The sequence below is a fragment of the Nyctereutes procyonoides genome, unplaced genomic scaffold (assembly GCF_905146905.1).
Source record: "Nyctereutes procyonoides isolate TBG_1078 unplaced genomic scaffold, NYPRO_anot_genome, whole genome shotgun sequence".
Lineage (NCBI taxonomy): Eukaryota > Metazoa > Chordata > Mammalia > Carnivora > Canidae > Nyctereutes > Nyctereutes procyonoides.
In genome coordinates this window covers 1,800,568-1,814,336 of record NW_026575042.1, presented here as the reverse complement: position 1 = coordinate 1,814,336, position 13,769 = coordinate 1,800,568, and the positions used below count along the sequence as shown (strand labels likewise).

Genomic DNA, 13,769 nt, shown 5'->3' with positions numbered 1-13,769 from the left:
ACAGACCTGTAGTGGGGAGGGAATAAACCATGTGCAGATGGGGCCATAGGATAGGCAGAGAATTACACGTGCAGCAGGAATGCAAGTGCAAAGGTCCCAAGGAGGGGGACTGGGTGACTCATACAAATGCCAACCATACCTCTCCTTGGGGCCCCTGCATCAGCAAGGAGGCAGTGACACTCGAGCAAAGTAAGGGAGGGAGGGACTCCCGGGTGGCTCAGGCTCCCCTCAAGGAGCTTGCTTTTCCCTCTGCCTATGTCTCTGCTTCTATCTCTCACTAATAAATAAATAAAATCTTAAAAAAAAAAACAAAACAAAAGCAAAGTAAGGGAGGGAGACTCTAGTGGCTGAAATCAGAATGAGGGCTTGAGGCCATGCCAGGTAGGACCCTGTAGGCCCTATCATAAGCTTTCTGTTTTAAAGAAAACTTGAGTGAGTTAGGGAACTATATATAGGTATTTTTGAGCAAAACAAGTGACAGGACTGGACCTACATCTTTAAATGGACCTTTCTGACAGCAAAGTAAGCAAAAGTTGGCAAAGGTGGAGGCAGGAGACCACTTATTAAAATTATTGTTAAAATAATTCGAGTGAGAGAGGATGGCAACTTGGCCCAGCATGTGGATGGAGGAGGTGGTGAGAAGTGGTTGCATCCTGGATAGATTTTGAAAGGAGTGCTGAATCAGGCATAAGAAGATTCAAGGATGATCCCAGAGTTGTGGCCTAAGGAAATGCAAATACAAGGCTACCATTCCTGAAGCAGGAAGGTTACACATGGAGTTGGGGTGGGGAAAAGAGTTGGGAGCTCAGCTTTGAACATAACTTTAGGTGAAATGAGTGAATGAGTAAACCATTAGAGGAACCTGCAATTCAAGGAAGGAGTGTGGACTAGAGATGCAATGTGGGTGTCATCAGTGTAGGGTTGTATTTAAAAACAGACCACATGGACAGTGAATGTGGAATATCAGAGAGCAAGAACTTCCTGTCCCCTTCTAGGTCCTCTTCTGTATTAAGAACCAAATTTCTATAGGACAGATTAACAGGAGAAAATCAAACTTAGTTTCCTGCCTACAGGAAATTCACACTGATATGGAAATTCCAAGGACAGCTGGACAAAATAAAGTTATATATTATCTTGAACTAAAGAGAATCCGGTAGGGGTCTGGGACTTTGAGGGGAAAGAATGCAAGTCACAGGCTGAAGTCTGGTAATTAAATGCTTGCCTTGCCATATAGATGGGTCACTCAGGTAAAATTTGTCTCTGGTAATAAACATTATTCTGGGAAAGACTCCAATTTAGATTCTCCTGTGTAGTTAAGGGAGGGACAAGAAGCTTCTTCCATAGGGAGGAAGTCCATAGGGTCTTGATGGCCTTTAGCTCAAAATAATCAAGCCAAAGTGTCTACCTTGGAGTGGCCGGGCCCTTGGCCCCTCCAGGACCAAGAGCTGAAGACTAGGCCTAATGCCAGCCAGGTTCAATATCCCTCACTTTGCTTTTTTTTTTTTTTTCTATTAAAGAAGATTTTGTGAGTAATAGGGTCATTTTTTTTTTTAAATTCAGTTTCTGGATTCCTAATCTCCAATATGTGCTGGTATAACACTTTAAAGAATTCACCATTTAAATTCTAAAAGAGGGGACGCCTGGGGACATGGGGCTCCTTGAGGGAAGCCTGCTTCTCCCTCTGCCTGTTTCTCTGCCGCAGTCCCTGGGCCCCCTCCTCTCCGCGAGTTTCTTGCTGATGAGAGTGCCCCTCCGTCGACCCTCTACCCTCTCTGTGTGTCTCTCATAAATAAATAAATAAAATCTTTAATAAATTCAAAATGAGTATTTGGAGATATCGAGTGCCCCTCCGTCGACCCTCTACCCTCTCTGTGTGTCTCTCATAAATAAATAAATAAAATCTTTAATAAATTCAAAATGAGTATTTGGAGATATCCACACAATTATGAACGCTGGTTGTGGAATTTCTGTACCACAGTCAATGAAATTCTTTGGCAATTTACAAGTATCATTACAAAGCTAATAGGAGCTATTGAATTTATAAAAGCATTTCTTTTTTTTAAAGATTTTATTTATTCATGAGAAACAGAGAGAGAGAGAGAGAGAGAGAGAGAGAGAGAGGCAGAGACACAGGCATAGGGAGAAGCAGGCTCCATGCAAGGAGCCTGATGTGGGACTCGATCCCAAGACCGCAGGATCACACCCTGGGCCCAAGGCAGGTGCTAAACCGCTGAGCCACCCAGGGATCCCTATAAAAGCATTTCTAATTGATTTTAAATTATCAGTTTAATTGTTGAAATGGTGAAAGTTCACTTTATAATAAGTAAGCAAATCTATCAGTTGTAGATCGTTTCTAAGAAATAATGCCATATTAAAGAATGCCAAAGCTGTAAAATTAACTGTGTGAAACTACTCTTTGTGAGATGAGTTGAATTAGTTCTTAACTTGGGTTTCACATTTGAAATAGATTTTTTTTTTTTTTTTTTTAAGATTTTTAAGTAATCCCCACACCCAATCCAGGGCTGGAACCTACAAGCCCAGGCCAAGTTTGACTCCACTGAGTGCGCAGCAAGGCGGACCGCCACCAGCTGCTACTAAATTGCTTCACAAAAATCTAAAATGAAATGGTTTTTAAGAAGTAAATTGTCTAATTCAGTTTTCATATGTTCAGCCCCAAAGTTAAAAGTTAAATTACTTATATGCTTGTGCCCAACAAAAAGTACCTAAAAGCATATTTTTCAAAGTATACTCTTGTGGGAAAAATAGTCATAAATCATGAGGATGGTGGTTTGTTACCTTCTGCTTTCTGTCCTCATAAACAGGTTTCCGAGGGGCTCCCTCCCACTGGGTCTCCAGCCCTAGCGAACACGAGCCAGAGCGGGAGATGAAAGAGCCAGCTGTCCCCGCGGCGCGGGCCCTTGACCCGGGGCAGAGCCAGGCGCGTCCGCTCGCGGCGCCGGGGACCCTGGCTCAGGCAACCGCGCCCCTGCGCCCGCCAGCCCATACCCGCCAGCATCACTGGTCCCCTGGCCCTGCCCGCACCGTGACGCCCTGCAAGGCTTCGGCCGCCCTTCTCCAAAATGGCCGCAGGTGCGCGCCGGCGTCGCTGGGCGCGCTCCCCGCGGAAGCACGGCGGGGGCGGGGCCGACGGGAGCCGGGCGCTGATTGGCCGGCGCGGCCGCCCTGTCCCGGGCGCCGGTCCGTACGGCCGCCGCCGCGGCCTGGGGCTGGGATGCTAGGGGCTGCGGGCTCCCGGCGGCTGCGGCTCCCGTGAGTGGCGGCGACTGCGACTGCGACTGCGGGCGGGCGGGCGAAGCCAGCGGGCACCGTCGGCAGCTGGCCGAGTCGGCCGCGGGATGAGGAAGCGGGCCGAGCCCGTCGCCTTGGAGCATGAGCGCTGCGCCGCCCCGGGCTCATCCTCCTCCGGCTCGGCCGCCGCGGCGCTGGACGCCGCCTGCCGCCTGAAACAGAAGCTGCGCCTGGCGGGCAAGGGGCCAGCGGAGCCGCGCCGCGCCGCGGACGCGGGCATGAAGCGGGCGCTGGGCAGGTGAGGTAGGGCGCCGGGGCGGGCCAGACCTGGCAGGCGCGCAGTCCCTGGGCCCCCGCCTCTCCGCGAGGTTCTTGCTGATGGGAGCGGCCCCGTCGACCCTCTACCCTCCGGTGTCCTCTTCCAGCCTCCCTCCATCGCTCCCCCTCGCCTGGCCCGCAGGTGTGGCCCGCGGGCATCCTTCCCTCAGGTACCTGCCTGCGGGAGCGCGCCGACCGTCCTTCCACCTTCCGGTGCCCTCCTCTGGCCCTCCGTGGGGCCCAGCGCCGCGCCCCCAGCATCCCAGCCCCAGGTGACCAGTGGGACCCCGTCCGCGGGCTGGACCGGCGTCCCTCCCAGGGGCTGCGAGCCGCAGGCGGTCACCGCCCGGCGTGGGGGAGTGGGGGAGTGGGGGAGGGCCCCGGGGCGCCCCTGCCGCGGCCCCCGGACGCCCCGCAGGGAAGCGGGGACGCGGAGCGGCGGGCTGCAGATCCGGGCAGCGCCGGGATCCTTCGCCTCAGCTCTGCGGGGAACTCGGAACCGACCGCCCCTCTCGCTGGGCTGGCGTCTGCGGAAGCTTACCTGGTCCCGGTTCTCACTTTGCTGAGTTTCTCCGGTAACTAGTTGTCAAGAAGTGGCATTCTCTGCCCAGAACTAATGAGGCCTTTGGGGGAAAGGTTAGATGGTGAGCTGTCGCCAAGGGTATGCCGCATCCTCAGCTGTCGGAGGGAACCCTGTGGGTGGGTGTGCAGATGGCTAGTGGTGCTTGAAATTTGTCTACATGGAGAATCTGGAAGTCTTTGAGTGTTTTGATTTCTCCCTCTGAGTAGGGGATGAATGTATCCGGGTAGAGTCGATTCCCAGACTGAGGTAGTGTATTTCATAGGGACAGATTTCTCCCCGTATGCTGACTCCATGATTAATCTGGCTGTTCTCAGAACGTATCATTCAAGGCAATTTTGAAATCTGGATCTTTCATGGTTTTGAAGAAGTTAGTATGTGACGTTCTCAGGTGTTGCAGAGTCATTTCTTTTGGGGTCAGCTGGAATGTCCTTAATTGACACTGGCTGCTTCAGTGTCAAATATTTATCCAAATAGTCCCTAAAAAATACCATTGCCTAAAAGATCATGAAATTGAAAAAAATAGAAATATGTATCCAGATAGACACTTTAATATTTTAACCTCATTGTTTAAAAAGTCATGGAACGAATTGTAGTCTCCTCTGTTAACATTCTTCCTGAAGGGCAAGAGCTGACAGTATTTGTGTGTGTGTGTGTGTGTGTGTGTGTGTGTGTGTGTGTGTGTGTAAAGTTATCTTTACACTGGTCAGTGTCTTTTGTGAAACTAATTTGTTCTCTTTTTGTGGAAAGGTTATCTGCACTAAAGACTCATAAGTAGCTTTGATGTACTTTTGTGGGTTTTTTTGTTTGTTTAATCGGTTTTATCTAACACCTAGATAAGTTTGGGAATTCTTCCTTTGAAGAAATGAAATTGTTAGGCACATTAGTGTTTGGGGAAACAGTGCTGGCCTGGTACCTTCCTGGAAAGATGTACGGTATTAAAATGATATGCTTTGTTTTTGTTTTTTTTGTGTGTGTCAGGAGAAAGACATTCAATTGGTACTCATATCCCTTGGAGGAAGGAAGGGCTCTTAGGTAATAAAAAGAAAAGCAGATGGCAGGAAAGCCAAATTTGTGTTGCCCCATGTCTTCCTTCCCTATTTCTTGGAATGCTCTCCTGGACATTCGTCTCCTTTTGTTTTCTCCTTCACCCAGGTCTCTGCTCAACTGTCACGTCCTCAGAGAGGCCCTCCCTGAGACCAGCCCATTCAAAATAGACTTCTTGCCACTCCCAACGCCCGTGTTCTGTTTGCTTTTATCATCACACTTTTATCTCTCTCTCTTGACCTTGCAATTGTCTGTGTACTTGACTTGCTTTATTAGTTGTCTCCTCCCCTATAAGAATGGAAGCCCTAAGAGAGCAGGGGCATTGTTTCTTCCATTTTTCTGTCTCCAGTGCATGAACATAGTAGGTGGTAGAAAATACATATTCAAATAGTATATGTAGAGTAGATAACTAAGAAGTGGAATTGCTGGACCGAGGAGTGTGTGTTTATAATTTTGAAAGGTGAGGCCAAAGTGCCCTCCAATGTACTGATGGGTACTTTCCCCAGCAGTGTCGGTTGCCTCCCCTTCCTGTCAATACTTAATGTTACCAAATATTTTGATCTTTTTTTCTACCTGATTGATGAAAATGCCATCTGATTTGTAGCTTTAATTTGCATTTTTAATTGTTAGGTGGCAGTTTTTGTGTGTTTTTATAAGCCTATTGTATACCTTTGGGTCTCTCATTACTTGCCTTTGTTTGGCACATTTCAGATAGACAAAAGGGAAGACAATATAATGAACCTCGATGTATCCATCAGGTCTTCTTAAACAGCCATATTTTGCTGATCTTGAATCATTTGTCTCTCCTCCCTCCATATTTTTGTAGGGTGGGGGACTAGAATATTTTAAAACGATTTTATACATAGCTACTTCACAGTATAGCTTAAATAGGGACTTTTGAAATATATATAATCTCATTGCTATATTTATCAAAAATTCTTTATATTTATCAAAATTAACAATTTATTGCCTCTTAGTAATTTAATACCCAATATATATACACATTTCTCCAGTTGTCTCAGAAATGTCTTTTAAAATATGGTTTGTTGGGCAGCCCTGTGGCTCAGCGGTTTAGTGCCACCTTTGGCCTGGGGTGTGATCCTGGAGACCTGGGATCCAGTCCTGCATCGGGCTCCCTGCATGGGGCCTGCTTCTCCCTCTGCCTGTGTCTCTGCCTCTTTCTCTCTGTGTCTCTCTTGAATAAACAAATAAAATATTAAAAAAAAATAAAATAAAATCTGGTTTGTTTAAAAATCCTGTAATTTGTTTATTTCTAATTACTTGATCTTTTTTGTTGTTGAAAATAGAATCCTTCCTTATATTACATATTTCTATTATTGTATTTACTAATTTTGTAAGCAGCAACTTATGTAATCATTGTTTCTAGTTGTTTTTGCAGTTGGTTCTCTTGGAATTTCAGATATCATATGTCAGTTACAAATAATATGAATTTCATCCCATGTTTTCTACTTTTTTATATCTCTTGTTTCTCATTTTTGGTTGCATTATATTTCTAGAACAGAATATATACAAGGGATGATGTCTTGTTCCTTACTTTACTGAGAATACTTTTAATATTTTTGCCACACTAGTTATTTTACTACAGGGTGTGTTGTTGCTGTTTGTTTTTTAAATCAAAAATGGTTCTTGAATGTTATCAAATGCTGTTTTAGTGTCTGTGAAATTATCATGTAGATGTTTTTCCTTGACCTGTTAATATGAATTCTAGTAACAGTTTTTATATTGAATCATCATTGAAAACTCTGTTAATGTGTAGCCAGATTGTATTAATATTTAACTTAGTCATTTTACATTGTCATTTGTGAGACGGGTGTGTAATTTTGTTTTTAAATGTAACCCTTATCAAGTTGTTTTAGTACTTTCTTTAGCTTTATTAAAAGCTTTTTCTTTTCTCTGCTTTAGCCAGTTTAAATGCTTTTGAAATGATCTGTTTTTTCAAATTTTGGTGAAATTGCCCTGTAAAACTACCTAAGCCTGGTGCTCTTTTAGATTTGCTCTCTTTCTGGGTTTCGTTTCGGTGATTTATACATTCATAGAAAATCATCTGTTTTATCTAACTTTTTCCTCTATATCTGGGGCTGTTCCCTAATTTTGTGTGCTTATATGCTTTTCCCCCCCTTGATTATTTAGTCTAGCGAGTGGTATATCAATACAGAGATAAACACTGAAATTTCTTCTCCCAAAGAAAATATTTTTTTTTATTAATTAATTCTGGGAGACCAGGATGCTGCTGAGGGTTCTGGAGAAGTGGAGAGAACATCTTCTGTCTGAAAGCAGCTACTGCACCCTCTCCTGTCACTGACCCTGGCAAGAAACGTGGTCCTAAGATGGCCAGATCACCCAGTCTCTCTAGAAGAGTAGCTGGTTGTGTGTTTGTGTGTGTATGTGTGAACTCAAACTTTGTTAACATTGGCAACTAATTCAGATAAAAACAATAACTTGGGAATAAAACAAAACATTTTTTGTTTTTTAAAATTTCTGGATTGGTCATTTTTAAAGGTAAATGTTTATCTAACTCATATGTTGACCCTGGACTTCCTGAGAGGAAGGACTAGATATTAATTTTGTACAATATCTGGTAATTTTTGGCAAAGAAGTGATTCATGAGCCTTTCCTGTTCTTTTTCAGTAACCCTGGGGTTTTGGGGACTATGCTTTAAAGGCCTAAGTGGTCTAATTTGGACTCTAGGAAGGTGATAGTGAGATTTATGGGTCTGCATGCTTCAGTGAATTAGTCTTTATCCTTCTACCCCCAACTCATAAGTGGTTCTGCCAGTGACTGAGGTCAGTGGGCTGCATGGGAGGCTGCATTTTATAGCCGCTGATCCTTGCATGTAAATACAGGGAACCTGAGGCATCACCCTCAGTCCCTCTTTGACCCAAAGCAAGGAACTTCATCCAGCTGCTAATGGTTTCACTGTAATCCAGAAAGGCAGGTGGCTGAGGTTAATAATACTCATCTCCTTCAACATCAGCCTTCCTGAGCTCACCCCAGAAGTTCTTTGTGTGGTACCTCTTTGTATACTGAGAGGTTAGAATGTGTTTTCTTCCTTTATATACTGAGAAGGTTAGAAGGTTCTGAGCTAGCTTTTGCAGTTAAAGTTTACTTTTTTTTTTTTTTTTAAGATTTTATTTACTTATTCATGAGAAAGAGAGAGAGGCCGAGACACAGGCTCCATGCAGGGAGCCTGATGCGGGACTCGATCCTGCGTCTCCAGGATCACGCCCTGGGCTGAAGGTGGCGCTAAAGCGCTGAGCCACCCAGGCTGCCCAGTTTACTTTGTTCCATTCCCCTTCTCCTTCCACTCCCGAGAGTACGTTTTGTGCCTGGACTGGGACAAGCAAGGGGGCAGGCTTTGTTTATGGCACCTCAGCTGGGGCCCCCAGCTGGGTCCATCTCTTCCCAGTTGTGGTTTATCTTATCAAGGCCACACTCCAACTCCGGACCCAGGACACTGGGATCTAGCGCTTCTCTGATGTCTCCCTCTTTGGTGGGACTTTGTGCCCTGTATCTTTGCTTCCTTTCCAGTTCCTTTTTAGCCAATGCATACTTTCCTTTCTCAAGGGAGTGTCTGTCTTGTAACTGGGCAAACACTGCTCATATGTTGGAGATATTTTTGAGTAGATAAAGGCTCCTAAAGACATTACCATAAAGGTAGCCTTGGAGAGAGGTGTAGAAGATGGGTCATTTTTTTTGTTTTGTTTTAAGATTTTATTTATTTATTCATGGGAGAGACAGAGAGAGACGCAGAGACATAGGCAGAGGGAGAAGCAGGTTCCATGCAGAGAGCTCTACGCGGGACTCAATCCCCTGTCCCCAGGATCACACCCTGGGCTGAAGGCGGCGCTAAACCGCTGAGCCACCTGGGCTACCCAAGATGGGTCATCTTGTCAGGGTTATACTGACAGCAGTGGAGATGGGCTGCCTTTCCAGACTTGTGATCCTCCTCTTCAACCCACTAGGGCACTTTTCTTTCCAAAATGAAGTCTACAGGAAAAATTTTTCCTGTAATATGATATTGGAAACTGGCAGATTAAGTCAGTGCTCTTCTTCCAGAGACGATGCCACAGAACTTGGGTTTGGGTGGGTTTGTGCTTTGACAGAGGGCTCTTTCAGCACCAGGAGTGGGTAAATCATCTTGTTCTGAACTGAAGGATTACTTAGGATGGGGGATGCTGACACAGGGAAGAACAGTAGCAGGAAGCTTTGGCTGAGATGTCCATTTAGCCAATAGACCCATTATTTGGGCCCGGTCCTCCTCATTGTAGTATCATTTGATGTCTTAAAGGAAAGCCCACATAGATGACGGAGCCCCAAGTGTGTTTTCAGGTTCTGTGACTTGGGGAGACTTGTTTAACCTTTTGAGTTTGTTTCTTCCTCTGTAATGGGCTAGAAATACCTTCCCTGTAGGATTGAGGTGAAGCTCAGGTGTACAGAAGAGCTGGGTGCACAGTGAGCATTGAGTCAGTGGCACCTTCTACTTTGGTCACCCCCAGGATTATTGCTAATATTGTTAGTTGGGAGTACTGAGAAAGCTCTGTTAACTTAGGTCAGGAGGAATTTACCCCCCTCTTTTCTGCCCCCAAGTTATTTCAGGATGTCTTCCCAGCCAGTTATCATCATGATCAGTGAATGTATCTGTGGCTATTACAACATTTGCAACAATACTGTTGGGTTATTCAACACTTCTTTCACCTGTTCACTTAGCAGAGTTTGAGTACCTGTTATATAGAGTAACTCTCAGTGCTGAGGCCATAGCAGTGGAGGCGGGTCACATCTCATGGACTTTACATTCTGATAGGGGAGGCAGATAACAAGTGAGAACGAGCTGTGTCAGGTGCTTGGGGTGCTAAGGAGAAAAGTAGGCCAATAAGGAGCACCTGTGACATAAGCATGATTTAGGTGGCAGGAGTCCCTTCTGATAAGGGCCATTTGAATGGAAGCCACTGGCTTCTTTAGAGTGGAGAAATGCCTTGAGGTGATGTGTGTCATTACCGTGTCACTCTGACACTTGTGACAGGTATGGACTGGAGAGCCAGAGAGAACAGGAAGACCAGTTAGGAGTCATCCAGGCAACAGAAGATGGGGGCTTGAGCTGGCAGTAGCTGTGGAGGGAAGAAGTGCTGCAGTCTGGATCTCTTGCAAAGGAGAGGTCAACAGTATTTGCGGTAGTTTACTGTGAAAGAGCAAGGACGGTCAGAGATGCTTCGCCAGTTTTCTTTTGAGCAGCCAGAGGCAAGGAGCTGCCATGTGCTGAGATGGGGCAGTTGTGGGAAGAGCAAGTGCTCTGGGAGGTTATGAGTTTGGTTTGGGGCATATTGTGGTGTCTCCTCTTGCAGATTCAGTTGGTAGGAGGAGCCAGAGATCCAGGGAGTTAGGCTGACTTCTGACTGTTACCTGAATAAGGTATTTAGAATCACGACGGAGTCTGAGGGCTGGGCTGCAGGTCCTCAGTGGTTAGGGGCTGGGAGAAGAAGAGACCTGGAAGAAGCAAAAGAATGGATTAGGACGAGGACTCGGATGGGCGGCAGCTGGGTGAAGAGAAGCCTGTTGCAGAGAAAGTTGATCTGCTTTTGGATTTGGTGACATGGAGTTGAGTGATTGACAAGAGTGAGTACTTGGAATGATGGGGGTAAAAACCTGAAAGAGTGGCTCAAGGGAGAGGTGGAGAGAAGAAATGCAGATAGCTTTTTAAAAGGAGTTTTACTATAAAACAGAACAAAGATAAGGGAGAGGCTTCTGACCAGTGCTATTGTTGTTAAAGCTTGTTGCCATGCTCAGTGGGATGGTCCAGTAGGGATAGGCTGGCCTTGTAGACACTGGTGGCATGGTGTCTTTGGGACCCAGTACCCCAAGGCTAACTGGAGGATCGCCAGACATGAAAATTGGCCAAGCGGCCCAAGAAGGTGCAGGGGGTGGTTAGATTTGTGGAGGGAGTGTTCGAAGTTGTCTTCGTGCTTCTACTTTCTCTGTGAAATAAGAGCATGGTTATCCACTGAGGGCTAGTGGGGGCGGAGGCACTGCAGGTGTTTCCCTTTCACTTCTCCACCTGGATAGTCCTAGTTCTTTGTCCTTGACCTAAACATACTGTTCCACCATATTTGCTAAACATTAATGTGAATAATCATGCTACCTAGCAGGGACTCTTCTTTCTGACATGTAACATTTCAGAAGTGGCTGTCACGGGAAGTCATTTCAGCTGTGAGCTGCGTGTCCGAGAAACCACGCTTGTTCCTGTACTTGAGTGCTGCCTATTCTGGGGGCCTTGAGCAGGAGGGCAGTGGCTCCACAGGGATCCTGCACACATCCCCATGATGAGGGGGTTACAGCTGGATTAGAGGTGGAGGTAGGAAGAGGAACAGCATGAACTGAGGTCAACATAGAGTGACTGTGTGGGACCCAGGCAGAATCCTTACCTCTCAGGTTTTGCTAATACACAAATAGCTGTTTTTGAGTAGAATTTGTTGAGATGGCACTTGTGGAGTTGTAATATCTGTGCTCTGTTATGGAAGTGTCCAAAAGTGTAAAAAGAGGGTAAGGTTGATGAGTGTCCATGTGAATAGTTTTCAGAAGAGTAAGACTCTTCGTTTTGCAAAGATGAAGATAGAGAAGAGGCGTCACAGAAGGAATACAAGCAGATTTCAGGAATGCTTGACTTTTGGATCTGTTTCTGAAGCTTGAAAACAGTTGCCCTGAGCTTTAGGGTAAGAAGAGAAAGTTCAGATTGTTTTCAGTTCTTACCAAACTTGTGGGATCTCCATGCAAGGTTTAGGTGTATTAACTAGACTATTCATATGGGAAGGGAGGAATGTTCAGGGCTGAAGCAGGCCATTTTGATGCCGTAGTAGTAGTTCCAGGGGTCCCTGAGAGACGTATATGGCTTTTAACTGTTTTCTTCTCCTGGTCATGTGTACAACAGAGACTTCCCACCCTTTCTTCTTTCATCCTTGACTTGTGCCATTCCTGGTCCTGGAAGATCATTTTGCTTCTACCTGGAAATGGATGCCCATAGGTTGTTTTATTCAGCACATAGTTATATTACTTGGGTTGTTGGTCACATGCATGCTAGGCACTGGGAATGTGAAGATGGAAGGAAACAGTACGTATTCTCGGGGAGTTTGTTGTCTGTCAGTTTTTCTTATAGCAGCCATCAGTTCTTACGCTCAAATATTTTAATGATATCTACAGTAAATACAAAATGCAGGCATGGCAGGAGATGGTGAGTCTGATCTCACTTTTGTCTTTTGTTGTTCTGACTTTTTTTGTGTGTGCCGATTTATCTTCAGAGAATCTCATCTTTCAGGCTCTCACTTCATTGACAGGATGTAGTGCATCCTATCAATGCATCCCTGGCATACTAAGATTTCTGTATGTATAAGAAAAGAAATTCTCACAGTTTGGGGACACAGCATGCTTCAATAAGATACGTCATGGCAGAACCTATGGGAAGGAAAATAAGACAGGACATTTGATATTTGGTTTAGGGTTCCAGAAGGAAGGGACTGTTAGACCAGCATAGGCCAGCTGGGAGCCTGCCATTACAGCCCCGGGGCCTCAGGAGACTGCACAAGGGAGATTCTGCAGTCACCAAGGGAAGGATCTCCACATGTGACCCTACCCCAGGGGATGGTGATCACCATGGTGAAAGGCAGTCCCCACGGAACCCTCTCTCTCCCTCTCTTAGTCTCTCATTTAAATTTTTTTTCTGATAATAAAAGTAATAAAGATACCTTAATAAAAATTTAAAACAATGAAGATAATGATAAAGTGGAATTTCCTTAGGTAATTAGTATTAACAGTATTGCTTGCATGCTTCTTCTCTCATTCATCTGACAAATACTTGTTACACATACCCCTACTATGTGCAAGGGGGTATGGACAAATGTTACACAACAGCCAGACAGGTCCCAGCCTTTACAGGGCTTACATTGTCATGAAGGACAAAGGCAGCGGAAAAGGCAGTGCTTAAATATGCAGTAAAAGTGAAGGGGTGCAAGTTGGTATAAAGAAAAATAAAACAAGGCGGTGTTAAACACGAGACAACAGGCCTCAAATGGAGTCCCTTATGCTAAGCCGTACGTTGCCAAACCAAGACCTAACTTAATTATAGCTTCAGCTCTCCCAAAAATGGAATCTTAAACCACTTGTTCAGGAAATGCCTGATCAGCACTAGTGAGTTAATCTGCCTTAACAGGCCCCTGCCATCCCTTAAAGGAAAGGGACCAGACAAAAAACAATCCACTTTTTTGCCCATTGTAACTTCCTTGTTCATGCTCACTTCTGCCTGTAAAAGCCTTTCATTTTGTATAGCTCTTCCATGCTCCTTTCTGTCTGCTGAATTAGATGCTGGCTGAGTCATGAATTGTTGAATAAAGCCAATAAGATCTTTAAAATGCACTCCGTTGAATCTTTGGCTTTATGTAACAATCGGTAATGCAGTTGTGTGTAAAGCACCTGAAAACAAACTATACTGTAGTGTAAAACATTCTAGTCTCTGGCAGGAGAATAAGGCCTTTTCACAGCAGCACAATTCTGCCAACATCCTCATGAGTTT

General features: G+C 45.3%; 1 protein-coding gene across 3 annotated transcripts in view; it reads left to right on the top strand.

Moving 5' to 3' along the window:
• Positions 1-3,179: 3,179 nt before the first annotated feature.
• The window catches only part of ABHD12 (abhydrolase domain containing 12, lysophospholipase), a 69,897-nt gene continuing 59,307 nt past the window's right edge, over positions 3,180-13,769 (top strand). Inside the window, exon 1 of one of the 3 annotated variants that reach the window (XM_055320878.1) lies at positions 3,180-3,547. In XM_055320878.1, the coding sequence (XP_055176853.1) occupies positions 3,357-3,547 (191 nt within the window). In that variant the 5' untranslated portion in view covers positions 3,180-3,356. Of the gene's footprint in view, positions 3,548-3,609; positions 3,738-4,123; positions 4,143-13,769 lie in introns of those variants that run through there. The other 2 variants (XM_055320879.1, XM_055320880.1) reach the window with 2 other exon arrangements.